We start from the raw sequence: 19802 nt of genomic DNA on the forward strand, positions 1-19802 counted from the left end.
CCCTCCACCCAAAAACCCTGATACCCCTCCTCCCACCTCTACCCATCACCCCTGATAAACAGTGCCCCCCTCCACCCAAAAACCCTGATACCCCTCCTCCCACCTCTACCCATCACCCCTGATAAACAGTGCCCCCCCTCCACCCAAAAACCCTGATACCCCTCCTCCCACCTCTACCCATCACCCCTGATAAACAGTGCCCCCCTCCACCCAAAAACCCTGATACCCCTCCTCCCACCTCTACCCATCACCCCTGATAAACAGTGCCCCCCTCCACCCAAAAACCCTGATACCCCTCCTCCCACCTCTACCCATCACCCCTGATAAACAGTGCCCCCCTCCACCCAAAAACCCTGATACCCCTCCTCCCAACTCTACCCATCTCCCCTGATAAACAGTGCCCCTCTCCACCCAAAAACCCTGATACCTCTCCTCCCACCTCTACCCATCTCCCCTGATAAACAGTGCCCCTCTCCACCCAAAAACCCTGATACCCCTCCTCCCACCTCTACCCATCACCCCTGATACCCCTCCTCCCACCTCTACCCATCACCCCTGATAAACAGTGCCCCCCTCCACCCAAAAACCCTGATACCCCTCCTCCCACCTCTACCCATCACCCCTGATAAACAGTGCCCCCCTCCACCCAAAAACCCTGATACCCCTCATCCCACCTCTACCCATCACCCCTGATAAACAGTGCCCCTCTCCACCCAAAACCCTGATACCCCTCATCCCACCTCTACCCATCACCCATGATAAACAGTGCCCCTCTCCACCCAAAAACCCTGATACCCCTCATCCCACCTCTACCCATCACCCCTGATACCCCTGATACCCCTCATCCCACCCCTACCCATCACCCATAAACAGTGCCCCTCTCCACCTAAAAACCCTGATACCCCTCATCCCACCTCTACCCATCACCCATGATAAACAGTGCCCCTCTCCACCCAAAAACCCTGATACCCCTCATCCCACCTCTACCCATCACCCATGATAAACAGTGCCCCTCTCCACCCAAAAACCCTGATACCCCTCATCCCACCTCTACCCATCACCCTGATACAGAGCATCCCCTCTCTACCTATCACCCCCAGATATAGAGCACCCCTCTCTACCCATCACCCCAGATATAGAGCATCCCCTCTCTACCTATCACCCCCAGATATAGAGCACCCCTCTCTACCTATCACCCCAGATATAGAGCATCCCCTCTCTACCCATCACCCCCAGATATAGAGCGCCCCTCTCTACCCATCACCCCAGATATAGAGAGCCCCTCTCTACCCATCATCCCCAGATATAGAGCGCCCCTCTCTACCTATCACCCCCAGATATAGAGCGTCCCTCTCTACCCATCACCCCAGATATAGAGCGCCCCTCTCTACCCATCACCCCAGATATAGAGCATCCCCTCTCTACCTATCACCCCCAGATATAGAGCGTCACTCTCTACCCATCACCCCCAGGTATAGAGAGCCCCTCTCTACCCGTCACTCCCAGATATAGAGCGCCCCTCTCTACCTATCACCCCCAGATATAGAGTGCCCCTCTTTACCTATCACCCCCCCAGATATAGAGAGCCCCTCTCTACCTATCACCCCCAGATATAGAGCACCCCTCTCTACCTATCACCCCCAGATATAGAGTGCCCCTCTCTACCCATCACCCCCAGATATAGAGTGCCCCTCTTTACCTATCACCCCCCAGATATAGAGAGCCCCTCTCTACCTATCACCCCCCAGATATAGAGAGCCCCTCTCTACCTATCACCCCCAGATATAGAGTGCCCCTCTCTACCCATCACCCCCAGATATAGAGTGCCCCTCTCTTTCACCCCTAATTCTTTCAGCTCCTTTCTCACATGGCGTCCCACGTTGTTCCTCCCCCCCCCCCCAGGTGGCTCCGCTGCTACCTTCACTTGTGACTTATCTTTTGCTGCTTTCATTCCATGGAACCTTCTTGTGACTTTTCCCGCGTCTTCTCACAAGAAATCTCTCCCTGTCCCGCATGTCTCTCGTGTGCCGCCTCTGTGGGGGATCGCAGGCCCCGCGCCTTCCTGTGTGGAACCCATTTTCCCTTCTCCTCTGTGTCTCTGCTCGGGTCGCCACCTTGCTTCCAGGTCAGCTGAGCCGCTGGATCCAGCCCTGGTTTTGCCCCCATGCCACGCCTGGGTTTGTGGTTCTGATTTTCCCATTGACTTCCTGGAGGAATGGAGCAGCCGGCTCAGCTGACCCGGATTGGTTTTTGAAACACTGATCACTGCCTCGTCTTCTCTGCTCGGTAATTGGTCCTAGCACGGACTGACATGTCCTGGGCGCTGCCCTCCCTGCACCCGGCTGTGTATATTTGGACGCTTTTGCCTCCCTGTGTCTCATCTCTTGCTCTCTCTGCAGAAGTTTGCTCCTGCGATTAACAGTTTGGGCTGGTACTACGAGAAGCACGAGCGGGACTACCAGAAGGCGGTGGAGTACTGGGAGAAAGCCGATGCACTGGGACATGCCGAGGCCCCCTTTAATCTGGGCATCCTACACTCCCAGGGGCTGGTTCCAGGGAAGCCCAGGGATGAGGTGAGTCCCTCGCTCGTCCTCCCATCCTGGCATCGCTTCCTCTTTGTCAGATGCTTCTTGGAGGAGGTGAGGGCTGGGTGCTGGAACCAGGAATCACAGAGCCCTCTGGGACACAAAATCAAATCCTGGCTATCCTGCTCAGTCTCTGTGTGAGCTGGGACTCCCTGTGCCTGAGTTCTAATCCCAGCTCTGTCACTGGAGTGGGTCACTTTATCTCCCTGTGCCTGAGTTCTAATCCCAGCTCTGTCACTGACACTTTCATCGTCCTGTGATTCAGCTCTAACCCCAGCCCTGTCACTGATTCTCTCTGTGAGCTTGGACAAGGCACTTTATCTCCCTGTGCCTGAGTTCTGCTCCCAGCTCTGTCACTGGAGTGGGTCACTTTATCTTCCTGTGATTCAGCTCTAATCCCAGCCCTGTCACTGATTCTCTCTGTGAGCTTGGACAAGGCACTTTATCTCCCTGTGCCTGAGTTCTGCTCCCAGCTCTGTCACTGGAGTGGGTCACTTTACCTTCCTGTGCCTGAGTTCTGCTCCCAGCTCTGTCACTGGAGTGGGTCACTTTATCTCCCTGTGCCTGAGTTCTGCTCCCAGCTCTGTCACTGGAGTGGGTCACTTTACCTTCCTGTGCCTGAGTTCTGCTCCCAGCTCTGTCACTGGAGTGGGTCACTTTATCTCCCTGTGCCTGAGTTCTGCTCCCAGCTCTGTCACTGGAGTGGGTCACTTTATCTTCCTGTGATTCAGCTCTAATCCCAGCCCTGTCACTGATTCTCTCTGTGAGCTTGGACAAGACACTTTATCTCCCTGTGCCTGAGTTCTGCTCCCAGCTCTGTCACTGACACTTTTATCTTCCTGTGATTCAGCTCTAACCCCAGCCCTGTCACTGATTCTCTCTGTGAGCTTGGACAAGGCACTTTATCTCCCTGTGCCTGAGTTCTGCTCCCAGCTCTGTCACTGGAGTGGGTCACTTTATCTTCCTGTGATTCAGCTCTAATCCCAGCCCTGTCACTGATTCTCTCTGTGAGCTTGGACAAGGCACTTTATCTCCCTGTGCCTGAGTTCTGCTCCCAGCTCTGTCACTGACACTTTTATCTTCCTGTGATTCAGCTCTAATCCCAGCCCTGTCACCGATTCTCTCTGTGAGCTTGGACAAGGCACTTTACCTTCCTGTGCCTGAGTTCTGCTCCCAGCTCTGTCACTGGAGTGGGTCACTTTATCTTCCTGTGCCTGAGTTCTGCTCCCAGCTCTGTCACTGGAGTGGGTCACTTTACCTTCCTGTGCCTGAGTTCTGCTCCCAGCTCTGTCACTGGAGTGGGTCACTTTATCTCCCTGTGCCTGAGTTCTGCTCCCAGATCTGTCACTGGAGTGGGTCACTTTATCTTCCTGTGATTCAGCTCTAATCCCAGCCCTGTCACTGATTCTCTCTGTGAGCTTGGACAAGGCACTTTATTTCCCTGTGCCTGAGTTCTGCTCCCAGCTCTGTCACTGACACTTTATCTTCCTGTGATTCAGCTCTAATCCCAGCCCTGTCACTGATTCTCTCTGTGAGCTTGGACAAGGCACTTTATTTCCCTGTGCCTGAGTTCTGCTCCCAGCTCTGTCACTGATACTTTATCTTCCTGTGATTCAGCTCTAATCCCAGTCCTGTCACTGATTTCTCTGTGAGCTTGGACAAGGCACTTTATCTTTCTGTGCCTGAGTTCTGCTCCCAGCTCTGTCACTGACACTTTATCTTCCTGTGATTCAGCTCTAATCCCAGCCCTGTCACTGATTCTCTCTGTGAGCTTGGACAAGGCACTTTATTTCCCTGTGCCTGAGTTCTGCTCCCAGCTCTGTCACTGACACTTTTATCTTCCTGTGATTCAGCTCTAATCCCAGCCCTGTCACTGATTTCTCTGTGAGATTGGACAAGGCACTTTATCTTTCTGTGCCTGAGTTCTGCTCCCAGCTCTGTCACTGACACTTTATCTTCCTGTGATTCAGCTCTAATCCCAGCCCTGTCACTGATTTCTCTGTGAGCTTGGACAAGGCACTTTATCTTTCTGTGCCTGAGTTCTGCTCCCAGCTCTGTCACTGACACTTTCATCTTCCTGTGATTCAGCTCTAATCCCAGCCTTGTCACTGATTCTCTCTGTGAGCTTGGGGTGGGTCACTTTATCTCCCTGTGGCTGAGTTCTGCTCCCAGCTCTGTCACTGACACTTTCATCTTCCTGTGATTCAGCTCTAATCCCAGCCCTGTCACTGATTCTCTCTGTGAGCTTGGGGTGGGTCACTTTATCTCCCTGTGGCTGAGTTCTGCTTCCAGCTCTGTCACTGACACTTTTATCTTCCTGTCCCTCAGTTCTAATCCCAGCCTTGTCACTGATTCTCGGTATGAGATTAGTATGGGTCACTTTATCTCCCTGTGCCTGAGTTCTAATCCTAGCTCTGTCACTGACTCTCTGCGTGACCTTGGGTAGAACTCTATCCCCCTGTGCCTAGTTCTAATCCCACTCTGCCATGAACTCCCTCTCTGACCTTGAACCTCAGTACATCCTACTCTAGTGCTCTGTGATAATCTTGTTCCTGTTTCCTCCTGGAACCTGCCATGCACTCCTGGAGCCAGGCTGTGCATCTCAGTGTAGCTGCATGTCCATCTAGGACGTGTTCAGACTGTTTATTTATTTATTTATTTATAAGCTTTTATATACCGATGAACGTTGGGAACATCTCATCGGTTTACATTAAACAAAAATGCAGCTCCACGAGCTTTACAGAGAAAACAAGGAACAATGCGAATAAAATTGATCAACAGAGAGCAAGGTAACATAACAATCAATAGGGGGAAACAACTGGAGCACAGGGGAAAACTGAACAAATTACAATTTATGTGGGTTTAATATATAAGAGTTTCTTAGGAGGATTCGGAGAATGACACAAATCAGTCAGGCCCACAAGGGTCTGATCAGTGTTTAATACACTTAAATGAGATGGGTAACCTTTAGGAAATTCCCGTGAACCCCTTAGAAAACCAATTCCCATTTAATCCTGGAATAGTCCCCCCCAGTGGGAACTGATCAGGCAGCGAAGCCACAATAACTAACGTAGAATGAGATAAGATCAGCACATTCAGGGTGGCAGGGCCACGCGATGCTGATCCAGTAGCAGGAGGGTCCCTCCTGAGAGGGTGCGACTCGCCCAGGGTCGCAGCAAGGCAGGACTTGAGCTCGGCTCTCCTGGTTCCCATCTCGTTGCTTTCGGCCTGGGTGACTTCTGAGTACGTCGCTTGCATGCTCTGGCGACGAGGGGGCATCGAGTCTCACCAGCCTGTTCTTCCTCAGTTCACAGCCTACCAGTATTACTGGAAGTCCGCCAGCCGCAATCACATTGACGGAGCAGTTCACCTGGCTGCTCACTGGATCAAGGGGATCCCCGGCCTGGTGCCCAGGAAGCCGCGCAGCGCTGTGGAGTACGTACGGCCAGCCGGGTCTTCAGCCGGGGGGGACAGGGAGGCCCGGGGACGTCCAGAGCACCTCGTGTTCCTATAAGGCTGCTGCGCCGGGGTGCCGGGCAGCGAGAGCGTACCAGTCAGGTGGTGGTTATTGCTAGCGTCACCAGCGGTGCTTGTGATGCACGACTGCCGCTGTGCACCAGGATATGCAGACTGGGACGACTGGGAAGAGGCATGGCCACCCGCATTCGTTTACCAGGGGCTCGGCGCTAAGAGTCAAAGTGCCGGAGAAACGAGGGGGAGGGGAGAGAGGATTTAATTTGCATATCTTTGCTGTTGCATGACGGCTACAAGCTGGTGTCGGTGATTATATTTTCCCGCTTCCTCAGTGCTGGGCGGATGCTGTGAAGTTGGCATCCCGGGCCTCTTAACCCTCGTGAATCGTACAACCTGCGCAGGTCCGCAAGCTAACCCTCCACCTAACCTCTCCTCCTCCTTCCCTCGTTTTCCCTCCCCCCCCCCCCCCCGACCCTCTGCCTCGATCCTCCCCACTGCTAACGCATGGATAATTGCCGGCTGGATCCGCCCCAGGAGGTGCCCTCCCGTTCTGCCTGTCGTCCGTGCTTCTGCATTGGAAAGCGAGAACGTCCTCTCTTTCACCGCGGGGAGGGGCGATTCTCCTCCACCCTGCGTAACCGGCCTTTGCTTCTGTTCTGTATTTCCAGGTGGAGCAAATGGGCATCGGAGCAGAACGGGTACCTGGGCGCCATCCTACGGAAGTCCCTCAATGCCTACTTGCAGTACGAATGGTCAGTAGCACCCCCCCCGCCGCGAGCGTAGGCCCTGCCTCTCCCCCAGGTGGGAAGGCTGTGAGGGAATCGAGCACTCTGACTGGTCACACAGCATCACATGACCGGGCATTATCCTCCTGTAGCGCCTCCGTGTGGTGACAGTGTTGGGGATGCCCTCGCCGTGTCCTGCAGCCCGGCTGAGGGTTTTTTTGGCGGAGTCGGATCAACGCGCAGCAAGGGGGCTGTTTTTTTGCATTGCGCTCGGGGCATTTAAGATGCTCCCAGCTGACTGGGGGTGGGTGGGGGTTGGGGGAGAGATTCCTGACTCTAATCCCCCTCCGCTCGGCTTTCATCGGAGCCGCAGGAAACGGCAAGGGTTGTACAGGAGCTTTGCAGACATTCCCAGGCCCTCTCTTCAGATGCGATGTGTGCGGTGCCCTCGCCCTTCTGAACTTTACTGGCCGGAGGCCGGCGGGCTGAATTAAGGCAGGGCCGGCTCACGGGGTCCCCAGCCCGACAGCTGCGTTTCCTGTTATCCCTTTTCCCTCTGGGTGGAGGGGGGAGCATGGGAAAACATTTTTACGCACCACGGGGGTAATTTTCAAAAGGATTTACACGCGTAAATGTAACTACTCTTGTAGCAATTTTCAAAGGCCATTTAGCCGTGTAAAGTGCACTTAAGTGGGTAAATCCTAACGACAATTCAATGGGGTGGTTACGGTGCATTTGCAGGGGTAGAACCCAGTAAATGTTTTTGAAAATCAGAACCTTTGTTTGCTTCCCACAGTGGCCGAGCCGGGCCGTCCCGTGGAGCCGATCCGCTCCTTACTGCTCTCTCCCAGGGCTCAGCGCCGGCTTCCCTGACTTCACTGGGCTTAGAATGGCTCCTGGGCTTTTCTTTCAGGAACTTGGTCCGATGGTGCCTTGAGTGAAAAAGTGCTTTCTGCGGCTTGTTTAGGGCCATGGAGCTAACCAAATTGGTAGTGCAGTAATAATGGGAGACTTCAATTACCAAATATACAGAAATGTGGAACCCAAACAAACATTTAACAATTATTTAGCCTATGAAGGTGTCAGCAAGCCTTGACGTTATGTGTCACTTTTCACTCAGACACTAACCGGTCTTATCGATCATTCACCTTCCTCATTTTATTTAATGCAAACAATTTTTTTCTTTCTTTTTTCTTTTTCTATATTTAAAAAAACTGTCCTCCGTTTATATCAACAAGAATGACTCATTCAAAAATGGTTGCCAGCATTGCCCTACACTGGCCGGTGTTTCGCTGGGTTAGCTTCCTCAGGGGCGAGTAATAATCTTTATAATAAGAGCCATATATCTAGAACAGATTTATAAAAATATAATTAATAATATAAAGGAGGGAATGAAAAATGGTACTTATCTTAAACCACCATGGCTACCTTTTTCAACGGGACCAGACGTCTCAACCATCTTTTTCAAAAGCAACGAACGGAGGAACCAGAACCGAGGCTGGCATTCCTTTAAATACGCCCTTCTAAGTTGACGTCAGCCATCCATAATGACATCATCATTCTGCTGAAATTAAGTCAGTCAATGATGATTAGAGTTAACCTAAAAATGCATGTAAATCCTGTTCATTGTTCAATCCTGAAGGAAAAACAGTTTTTAACCGATAAATCCAACGTTGCTCTGATTGTAATAGAGTACGCTCACGATCGCCACCGCGCCAATGTGGGGGAACTTGATCGATTGCACAAAACCGCAAGTCATCAAAAGTATGTCAATTATTTAGCCTATGAAGTATGTCAATTACCCCAATATAGACTGGGTAAATGTATCATCGGGTCACGCTAGAGAGATAACGTTCCTGGATGGAATAAATGATAGCTTTATGGAGCAATTGGTTCAGGAACCGACGAGAGAGGGAGCAATTGTAGATCTAATTCTCAGTGGAGCACAGGACTTGGTGAGAGAGGTAACGGTGGTGGGGCCGCTTGGCAATAGTGATCATAATATGATCAAATTTGATTTAATGACTGGAAGAGGAACAGTGTGCAAATCCAAGGCTCTCGTGCTAAACTTTCAAAAGGGAAACTTTGATAAAATGAGAAAAATTGTTAGAAAAAAACTGAAAGGAGCAGCTACAAAAGTAAAAAATGTCCAAGAGGCGTGGTCATTGTTAAAAAATACCATTCTAGAAGCACAGTCCAGATGTATTCCACACATTCAGAAAGGTGGAAAGAAGGCAAAACGATTACCGGCATGGTTAAAAGGGGAGGTGAAAGAAGCTTTTTTAGCCAAAAGATCTTCATTTAAAAAATTGGAAGAAGGATCCAACAGAAGAAAATAGGATAAAGCATAAACGTTGGCAAGTTAAATGTAAGACATTGATAAGACAGGCTAAGAGAGAATTTGAAAAGAAGTTGGCTGTAGAGGCAAAAACTCACAGTAAAAACCTTTTTAAATATATCCGAAGCAGAAAGCCTGTGAGGGAGTCAGTTGGACCGTTAGATGATCGAGGGGTTAAAGGGGCACTTAGAGAAGATAAGGCCATCGTGGAAAGATTAAATGATTTATTTGCTTCTGTGTTTACTGAAGAGGATGTTGGGGAGGTACCCGTAATGGAGAAGGTTTTCATGGGTAATGATCCAGATGGACTGAATCAAATCATGGTGAACCTAGAAGAAGTGGTAGGCCTGATTGACAAACTGAAGAGTAGTAAATCACCTGGACCGGATGGTATACACCCCAGAGTTCTGAAGGAACTAAAAAATGAAATTTCAGACCTATTAGTAAAAATGTGTAACTTATCATTAAAATCATCCAATGTACCTGAAGACTGGAGGATAGCAAATGTAACCCCAATATTTAAAAAGGGCTCCAGGGGCGATCCGGGAAACTACAGACCGGTTAGCCTGACTTCAGTGCCAGGAAAAATAGTGGAAAGTGTTCTAAACATCAAAATCACAGAACATATAGAAAGACATGGTTTAATGGAACAAAGTCAGCATGGCTTTACCCAGGGCAAGTCTTGCCTCACAAATCTGCTTCACTTTTTTGAAGGAGTTAATAAACATGTGGATAAAGGTGAACCGGTAGATATAGTATACTTGGATTTTCAGAAGGCGTTTGACAAAGTTCCTCATGAGAGGCTTCTAGGAAAAGTAAAAAGTCATGGGATAGGTGGTGATGTCCTTTCGTGGATTGCAAACTGGCTAAAAGACAGGAAACAGAGAGTAGGATTAAATGGACAATTTTCTCAGTGGAAGGGAGTGGACAGTGGAGTGCCTCAGGGATCTGTATTGGGACCCTTACTTTTCAATATATTTAGAAATGATCTGGAAAGAAATACGACGAGTGAGATAATCAAATTTGCAGATGACACAAAATTGTTCAGAGTAGTTAAATCACAAGCAGATTGTGATAAATTGCAGGAAGACCTTGTGAGACTGGAAAATTGGGCATCTAGAATGGTATTTTTTAACAATGACCACGCCTCTTGGACATTTTTTACTTGTGTAGCTGCTCCTTTCAGTTTTTTTCTAACAATTTTTCTCATTTTATCAAAGTTTCCCTTTTGAAAGTTTAGCACGAGAGCCTTGGATTTGCACACTGTTCCTTTTCCAGTCATTAATTCAAATTTGATCATATTATGATCACTATTGCCAAGCGGCCCCACCACCGTTACCTCTCTCACCAAGTCCTGTGCTCCACTGAGAATTAGATCTAAAATTGCTCCCTCTCTCGTCGGTTCCTGAACCAATTGCTCCATAAAGCTATCATTTATTCCATCCAGGAACGTTATCTCTCTAGTGTGACCCGATGATACATTTACCCAGTCAATATTGGGGTAATTGAAGTCTGTCAATAACAAGGGCAACCGAATAGGATTTAAATTATAGCCTAAGTGACGGTGTCATCAAGCCAGACGTTGTGATTTCAACCCAAAATCCAACCGGACCTCTAATCATTCACCATCACTAAAATACCTAATTTTATTAATTGAAAAATTTTTTTTTGAATTTTTCAGAATTTTTTTGATTTTGTCATAAAATAAAAAATCAGTCAAAAAGACTTTCAAAAGCAGTCTTTGTCAACGGAGTTGAGTGTCTATCAATGTGAAGAAGACGAAATAATAAGCAATCTCTCAATGCACGGTATAAACACAGCCCTTGTTATTGACAGTTTTACCTATTGGGTTACTGTATTGACTCCTTTTGCTGTAATTTTGTGGTAATTGAAGTCTCCCATTATTACCGCACTACCAATTTGGTTAGCTTCCCTAATTTCTCTTAGCATTTCACTGTCCGTCTCACCATCTTGACCAGGTGGACGGTAGTATACCCCTATCACTATAGTCTTGCCCGACACACAAGGGATTTCTACCCATAAAGATTCAATTTTGTATTTAGTCTCATGCAGGATGTTTATCCTGTTGGACTCTATGCCATCCCGGACATAAAGTGCCACACCTCCTCCTGACTGCTCCTCTCTGTCATTGCGATATAATTTGTACCCCGGTATAGCACTGTCCCATTGGTTATCCTCTTTCCACCATGTCTCTGAGATGCCAATTAAGTCTATGTCATCATTTACTGCTACACATTCTAATTCTCCCATCTTACTTCTTAGACTTCTGGCATTAGCATACAAACATTTCAAAGTTTGTTTTTTGTTTGTATTTTTATTCTGCTTTTTAATTGATAGGGATAAGTTAGAATTTTTTATCTTAGGTGAGTTTTTAGTTACAGGCACTTGGACTACTTTTCTAATTAATGGAACCTCACTGTCGGGATTCCCTAATTCTAATGCATCATTAGTATCCTTTGAAGATACCTCTCTCCGAACCATGCGCTGCTGAGCGACTGTCGGCTTTCCCCTTTGTTCTAGTTTAAAAGCTGCTCTATCTCCTTTTTAAAGGTTAGCGCCAGCAGTCTGGTTCCACCCTGGTTAAGGTGGAGCCCATCCCTTCGGAAGAGACTCCCCCCTTCCCCAAAAGGTTCCCCAGTTCATAACAAAACTGAATCCCTCTTCCTTGCACCATCGTCTCATCCACGCATTGAGACTCCGGAGCTCTGCCTGCCTCTGGTGACCTGCACGTGGAACAGGGAGCATTTCAGAGAATGCTACCCTGGAGGGTCTGGATTTAAGATTTCTACCTAAGAGCCTAAATTTGGCTTCCAGAACCTCCCTCCCACATTTTCCTATGTCGTTGGTGCCCACATGTACCACGACAGCCGGCTCCTCCCCAGCACTGTCTAAAATCCTATCTAGGTGACGCGTGAGGTCCGCCACCTTCGCACCAGGTAGGCAAGTTACCAGGCGATCCTCACGCCCACCAGCCACCCAGCTATCTACATTCCTAATAATCTAATCACCAACTATGACGGCCGACCTAACCCTTCCCTCCTGGGCAGTAGGCCTTGGGGAGATATCCTCAGTGCGAAAGGACAATGCATCACCTAGAGAGCAGGTCCTTGCTACAGGATCCTTTCCTGCTACACCTGGTTGATGCTCTCTGATCATGAGACTTTCTTCCTCCAAGGCAGCACCAGGGCAGCCAGTCTGAAGTTGGGACTTGACTACTATCATATTCTCTGTTTCTAAAGCCGTCCTTGTAAAGGTCCCAGGCCCTTGCTCTCCTGTCCTGTGAAGGACAGGGATGTAGAAATGGAGATTGTATCTGTGGGGTTTGGGAGGGGGTGACGCAGCGGATGAGAGATGCAGGCAGGAACCGTCTCGCGTTCCCTGGGAGGTGGGTGACGCGGTCCCTGTACCCCTGGAGCCCCTCCGCTCTGTATCCGTGCAACGCGGGGCAGACACTGACAGCACTCTGTCCCCTTCCTCAGGCAGAAGACCCTGCTGCACTACATCCAGGCGGCGGAGGCTGGATTCGAAGTGGCTCAGTTTAACATGGCTTATCTCTGCGAGCAGGACCCGGTGAGTGCTTCTCCCTCTCTCCTCCTGTGAACCACAGAAAGCTGAATCGTGGTCCTACAAGGGCGTCAGGAGGCTCACGTCTGCAAGCCTGTCCATGTACCCCAGGTTTATTATGGACTCTTTACTTCCTGAGGGACTCATATGTGAAACAAAATGTTAAATATTGGTGCATTTACAGATTATCCTCACCAGACTGAAATAAACACTCGTGAGAACCTGATTATCCCACCTCCTACCCCCATTTGCCAGTCAAATAGATGGTGGCAGCCTGTGGGGAGGAGGCAAAGTGACAGCAGTGGTTGCTGGTGGGGGGAGAGGGGAAGAGAAGGACCTGATGGGGGCAGCCTGAGATAGGGAAGAGGAGGGGGATGATGCTGGCCTGGTGGGGGAAGACGGGGCAGGAGAGCAGCAGTGGTAGAGGAAGCCCAGGGATGGAGAAAGGAGGAACTGAGGGTAGTGCCAGGGGACGGTGAAAGGAGGAGTCATGATAGTAGCGACCTGGTGCAGGGGCAGGAGATCACGGGAGGGTTGTGGGAGGGAGAGAGGAGAGGGACGGCAGTGGCACGGCAGAGTGGTGAGGGAGAGGTGCTGACTGATGGTGTCGGCATGGTGGGGGGTGGGGGAGAGAGGAGGAATGATGATAGTAGTGCAAGGTGGGAGGGAGATTTTAGGACAGTGCTGGTCTTTCTGTCACTCTCTACTGATGCATTCTGGTACCTGTAGTGTTGATGTGAAATAGAAGCAGTAAGACTCCAAATCCCATAATGCATGGGGATGGAAATTCACAACCAAAAAGTCTCCTTTACACTGCACACCAATCAAACCCCGAGGAAAAGGCAGTTCTCCTTTATACACTAACCACACCCCGAGGAAAAGGCAGTTCTCCTTTATACACTAACCACACCCCGAGGAAAAGGCAGTTCTCCTTTATACATGAACCACACCCCGAGGAAAAGGCAGTTCTCCTTTCTACACAAACCACACCCCGAGGAAAAGGCAGTTCTCCTTTATACACGAACCACACCCCGAGGAAAAGGCAGTTCTCCTTTAAACACTAACCACACCCCGAGGAAAAGGCAGTTCTCCTTTATACACTAACCACACCCCGAGGAAAAGGCAGTTCTCCTTTATACAGTAACCACACCCCGAGGAAAAGGCAGTTCTCCTTTATACACTATCCACACCCCGAGGAAAAGGCAGTTCTCCTTTATATACTAATCACACCCCGAGGAAAAGGCAGTTCTCCTTTATACAGTAACCACACCCCGAGGAAAAGGCAGTTCTCCTTTATACACTAACCACACTCTGAGGAAAAGGCAGTTCTCCTTTATACACTAACCACACCCTGAGGAAAAGGCAGTTCTCCTTTATATACTAATCACACCCCGAGGAAAAGGCAGTTCTCCTTTATATACTAATCACACCCCGAGGAAAAGGCAGTTCTCCTTTATACACTAACAACACCCTGAGGAAAAGGCAGTTCTCCTTTATACACGATCCACACCCTGAGGAAAAGGCAGTTCTCCTTTGTACACTAATCACACCCTGAGGAAAAGGCAGTTCTCCTTTATACACTAAGCACACCGTGAGGAAAAGGCAGTTCTCCTTTATACACTAAGCACACCCTGAGGAAAAGGCAGTTCTCCTTTATACACGAACCATACCCCGAGGAAAAGGCAGTTCTCCTTTATACACCAATCAAACCCCGAGGAAAAGGCAGTTCTCCTTTATACACTAACCACACCCTGAGGAAAAGGCAGTTCTCCTTTATACACCAATCAAACTCCGAGGAAAAGGCAGTTCTCCTTTATACACTAACCACACCCCGAGGAAAAGGCAGTTCTCCTTTATACACTAACCACACTCTGAGGAAAAGGCAGTTCTCCTTTATACACTAACCACACCCCGAGGAAAAGGCAGTTCTCCTTTCTACACTAACCACACCCCGAGGAAAAGGCAGTTCTCCTTTCTACACAAACCACACCCCGAGGAAAAGGCAGTTCTCCTTTATACACTAACCACACCCCGAGGAAAAGGCAGTTCTCCTTTATACACTAACCACACCCCGAGGAAAAGGCAGTTCTCCTTTATACACTAACCACACCCCGAGGAAAAGGCAGTTCTTCTTTATACACTAACCACACCCCGAGGAAACGGCAGTTCTCCTTTATACACTAACCACACCCCGAGGAAAAGGCAGTTCTCCTTTATATACTAATCACACCCCGAGGAAAAGGCAGTTCTCCTTTATACACTAACCACACCCTGAGGAAAAGGCAGTTCTTCTTTATACACTAACCACACCCCGAGGAAAAGGCAGTTCTCCTTTGTACACTAACCACACCCCGAGGAAAAGGCAGTTCTCCTTTATACACTAACCACACCCCGAGGAAAAGGCAGTTCTTTAGTCTGTGCATTAATTTAGAGCTGAGGGAAAAAGCCGTTTTGATTTACCACTGATGCAGTGAGAGCTGTGCTGAGCTGTGCTGCTTCTTGCAGGAAGGACTCGTCAGCCATCACATCCAGGGAGACTGCGTTTGGAAGTATTACAACCTGTCAGTCCACAGCGACCGACCCCCATCCTACGGTACACGCGACTTTAATGTAACAGGCATTAAAACCTGGGGAGGGGCAGAGGTGTTGCCACGGTGCAGGAACGGGGATTACACTGTCTGGTTGACCGTACCCGGGGGCTCCCAAAGGCGAGTGAAGCCGAGCTGCGCCCAGGGGAAGGAGGGAGACCACTAGGCCCTAGAAGGTAGCCCAAGCTCTGCCGACCACCAGAGACCCCCATCCAATGCAATCAATCCTAGCAGCTTCGTTTCCTCCCCCACTGATCAAATGTGCAGCCCGTGGCCTGGGGCAAGAAGTGGACATCAAGGGGTCAATTTGCAAACAGCTCCTGACAGGGGTAAGATAACCGCCTAATTCCAGTTCAAATATTCAGCTGAACTTAGCCAGTTAGTGTTGACAATTAGGCACCAACCTGCTAAATCCTGTGATATTTGAGAAGGGGGGTTTTTTGTATAACTATAGGATAAAGGTACCTAAGCCAGCCCCACTTCCCTTTTCGGCTTCCCAAAGCCGCCCTTTCCCTGTATGTACCAAGGCGAGTCCAGACTCCTGGGTTTTGCCTCCCTGCCAGCAGATGGAGACAGAGAGAGTCTCACTGACCCTGTACATCACCCAGTCTGCCACCTGCAGTCCCTCGGTATTTCTCTATCTCCAGCAGATGGAGACAGAGAGAGTTTCACTGACACTGTACATAACCCAGCGTGCTTCCTGCAGTCCCTCGGTATTTCTCTGTCTCCAGCAGATGGAGACAGAGAGAGTTTCACTGACACTGTACATAACCCAGCGTGCCTCTTGCAGTCCCTCGGTATTTCTCTGTCTCCAGCAGATGGAGACAGAGAGAGTTTCACTGACACTGTACATAACCCAGTGTGCCTCCTGCAGTCCCTCGGTATTTCTCTGTCTCCAGCAGATGAGAAAGAAAGAAAAAAAATATTAATAGACAAGAACATTTCTGGATCCTCCCAGGGGCTCGTGAGGGCCTGGTGGGGGCCATCCCCCTGGTTTGAGGCAGACAAGCAGGGTGTCGATGGTCCGGAGGTCCGTGGGGTGGACACCTGGTGGTCCAGATCCCTCACCCCCCATGGGTGGAACCTGCTGGCAGTTCTGCACTGCAAGCCCAGTGGACCAGGGAGGTTTCCCTTTTATTCGGTTTGTCCTGGGCTGAGTTGCTAAAGTTTGGCAAAAGGAGACGGATACAGCCAGTGATCTGGCTCTCGTCTGATCTGCCATGCGGCCTGCGCTCCTGGAACCGGAACCTCTGCACAAAAGGAAAGTATTGGTTTCTGCGTATCTGTTGCGATTCTGCCTGCAGCCGGAGCTAGGGGCAGCCTCTCTCCTTCTTTTTTACAGCCTTCCCTGTGGCCCGGAGGCTGCCGGCCCTCCTTCAGCGCGCTGGAGCCGCCATCATCACTGCCGCGACTCGCAGCAGGGAACCACCGCCGCCGCTATTTCCATTGTGGCAGAGGCCGCCGATGTCCGCCCTCTGTCCCATGGTCAGAAGGCCGCGGTCGCTGCTTCCTCCTGGTCCAGAGGCCACCCTGGGGCGTTCCTTTTCGCAGCAGGAGCGGCTAACGTCTTCTTCGCAGCCCGGAAGCTGCAGACGCCAGTGTTTCTTTGCGACAGGGGGTTGCTGACAGCACTCCCAAGCGGCCCGGAGGCCGCGGACCTTTCCTTGTCCCCTCCGTGGGGAGAGGCCTTCATCCCCAGTCTCGCTTGTGGCAGGGAGCCATCCTCAGCTGCACTTCTGTGGCAGGAAGCCGCTTCCAGTATAGGGCCTGCTTCAAGGCCTAGTCCTGCTCCTGCTTCGTCTTCAGCATTAGGGACGCCGTTCTCCAAGGTCCTGCCCACTTCCATCTCCTTAGGCGCAGGGCCGCGCCTCCTCTTCATATTTAAAGGGCCAGCGTGGGAGTGGTGCTCCTCTGATGTCATCATGGGAGTCTTGACTTCACTTCATCCTTGCCTTCGCAAGGAGCCAGTCCTCCTTAGGACTTAACGTCTTCCAGCTTCTCCTAGGCTCTTCGTTCCATGTGGGATCCCTTGTCTTTGTCTTTCCCTTGGCCTCCCTTCTCTTCTGTGTTCCAGGGGTTCCTGATGTTTTGACCTACTGATGTCTTCACGTCCAGATGTCGTCCTTTTCCAGATGTCCTTTCCTCGGCAGCGCAACCTCCTGAAGTTACTGGTTTTTAATCCTTCACTGAGTCCTACCTTGGTGTTCCTGGCTCCTGCGCCTACTTCCGTCCTCGAATGAACTCTGCTCTAACCTGTTCCGTAGGCGTGGTCCGCGCCTGGCCTTGACTGGCTGTGGAGGGCGTGCCTCGGTGCAGAACTCGTTGGAGTCTTCATCCTGAATCCCCAAGCTTCCTGAGTGGGGAACCATCAGCGGGGTCCGCGACCTGCCTTAATTGGCTGTGTAGGGCGCGTGATATGGCAGTACCTACCCAGTACTCTTCAAGCAACTTGGGACTCCTTCGGAGATCTTCTCGCCAATCAGTCCAAGTCTTCGTCTCACCTTTTGGTCTCGTCTCAGCCCTACAAGTCTTCATCAGACCCTGTGTCTTCGTCTGATGTCTTCGCCCTTCTGCCACTGTCCGTCCTGTCGCATTTGCTACTTCCGTACGGCAGGTTCGAAAGGGCTATTGAATGGCCGGAGGGCTACTCCAGAGACCAGCATTGCGTTGCTGGGTCTCTTCTATGCGACCAGGTTCAGCAGAGGCCAGGGTCCTTCATCTCCAGCCTGTGCTTGGACACTTCTCGCCTGCCTCGGCGCTTCCCGGAGCTCCTCTGCGGTTGCATCGTGGCCGAGGGTACTTGAAATCCCAGAGATGGGACCGCCTCTAGTGTTCCCACAACAATAATCTTTATTTGTTCTCAGAGAGTAAAAAAAAAAAAAAAAAAAAAAAAGAGAACAAGGAATGAGTTAGGGGAATCTGTGCAGCAGTGAGGTTCCGGGGGGGAAGCTACCTTAGCAGCTCGGGGAGCTCAGCGATGGGGACGAGACCGGGCTTTGGCTCTGTGGCACCGAGGGACTCTTCCCCTGCTTGCCGTTGAGGTGCTGGTGGTGCCGCGGGTGCGAGGAGGAACAGCGTGTGCGTGCAGCAGAAGCATTCAAGGGTCCGCGTCAAGCATGGCCGCACCAGTAGAACAAGCCTCACGGATGACGGGGCCTAGCGCTGAGGCTTTCCCTGTCAGTGCGGAAACGGCGGCCATTTTTGATTCCCTAGCAGCGTCGGCGGGAGAGGCAGGGGAACCCCCTCCTCAACTATCTGCGGCGCCGGGCCAGCTCAAGGCAATCTGCTGCCTGACAAGATGGCGACCCCCTCACCCTGCTCCCTCTCGTTCCGTCCCCTGCTCGTGCAGCCCCCTTTCACTCCGCCTCTGGTTCCTCCTCCCTCCTCCACGGCGCCTGTCTGGCCTCCAACATCATCGTCGTCTCTCCTCCCTCCTTGACGCTGCCAGCCTGGCCTAATCCCTCTTCCCCTATGAGGAAAGACTAAAGAGGTTAGGACTTTTCAGCTTGGAGAAGAGACGGCTGAGGGGGGATATGATAGAGATGTTTAAAATCATGAGAGGTCTAGAACGGGTAGATGTGAATCGGTTATTTACTCTTTCGGATAATAGAAAGGCTAGGGGGCACTCCATGAAGTTAGCATGGGGCACATTTAAAACTAATCGGAGAAAGTTCTTTTTTACTCAACGCATAATTAAACTCTGGAATTTGTTACCAGAGGATGTGGTTAGTGCAGTTAGTGTAGCTGTGTTTAAAAAAGGATTGGATAAGTTCTTGGAGGAGAAGTCCATTACCTGCTATTAAGTTCACTTAGAGAATAGCCACTGCCATTAGCAATGGTTACATGGAATAGACTTAGTTTTTGGGTACTTGCCAGGTTCTTATGGCCTGGATTGGCCACTGTTGGAAACAGGATGCTGGGCTTGATGGACCCTTGGTCTGACCCAGTATGGCAGGTTCTTATGTTCCACGCTGCTGTCCTGGCCTCTGGACCGCGGCAGCAACCCTCCTTTTTTCTCCCACCGCCGGCCTGGGTCAGCAGCAGCCGTGGCAGGGGCAGGTAGGGTGAGGCGGACGCCACGGTGGTGTTCTGAGAGGGGCATTTTTTACTGCCTCAAAATTCTGCCGCCTGAAGTGGTCACCTCACCCTGTCTCACTACAGAACCGCCCCTGCGCCGGCAGCTCCCCGGCCCGCAGAGATGCAGAGAGGCACCGAGGAAGAGCCTCTGCTTCTGGTAGAGGCTTTAATTTGCTGATGTGCACAGCGTGTTTAGCGGGATGCTGGCTCTTGGCCCCAGTCTCCATGGATTCTCGGGCAGCCAAGTGGCCTGAGCCTATGATTTTCGGTGCCGGATGTTAAACGGATCCGGGCGTAAAGGCGCTGAAGTTGCAGGCAGGCTCTACTTAGCCGTGTGGTAGGCCACTGCAGCGGTTCTCTTCTTGCGTGTGTAGGCGTGGGCGCGCATTCTCACCGCGTGGTGGTTGCATGTGCTGGGACCTGTGCTCGT

The 19802-nt window shown here is 50.7% G+C and overlaps 1 protein-coding gene across 1 annotated transcript in view; it reads left to right on the plus strand.

The window, feature by feature from the left end:
• LOC115091768 (protein sel-1 homolog 3-like) overlaps window positions 1–19802 on the plus strand; it is a gene marked incomplete in the record, with an annotated part of 137261 nt that overhangs the window by 110724 nt on the left and 6735 nt on the right. The window contains 5 exon segments of the mRNA XM_029601966.1: window positions 2400–2573; window positions 5893–6020; window positions 6728–6811; window positions 12623–12713; window positions 15213–15300. Of these exon segments, the coding sequence (XP_029457826.1) occupies window positions 2400–2573; window positions 5893–6020; window positions 6728–6811; window positions 12623–12713; window positions 15213–15300 (565 nt within the window).

This window comes from Rhinatrema bivittatum, chromosome 5 (genome assembly GCF_901001135.1).
Source record: "Rhinatrema bivittatum chromosome 5, aRhiBiv1.1, whole genome shotgun sequence".
Classification (NCBI taxonomy): Eukaryota; Metazoa; Chordata; class Amphibia; order Gymnophiona; family Rhinatrematidae; genus Rhinatrema; species Rhinatrema bivittatum.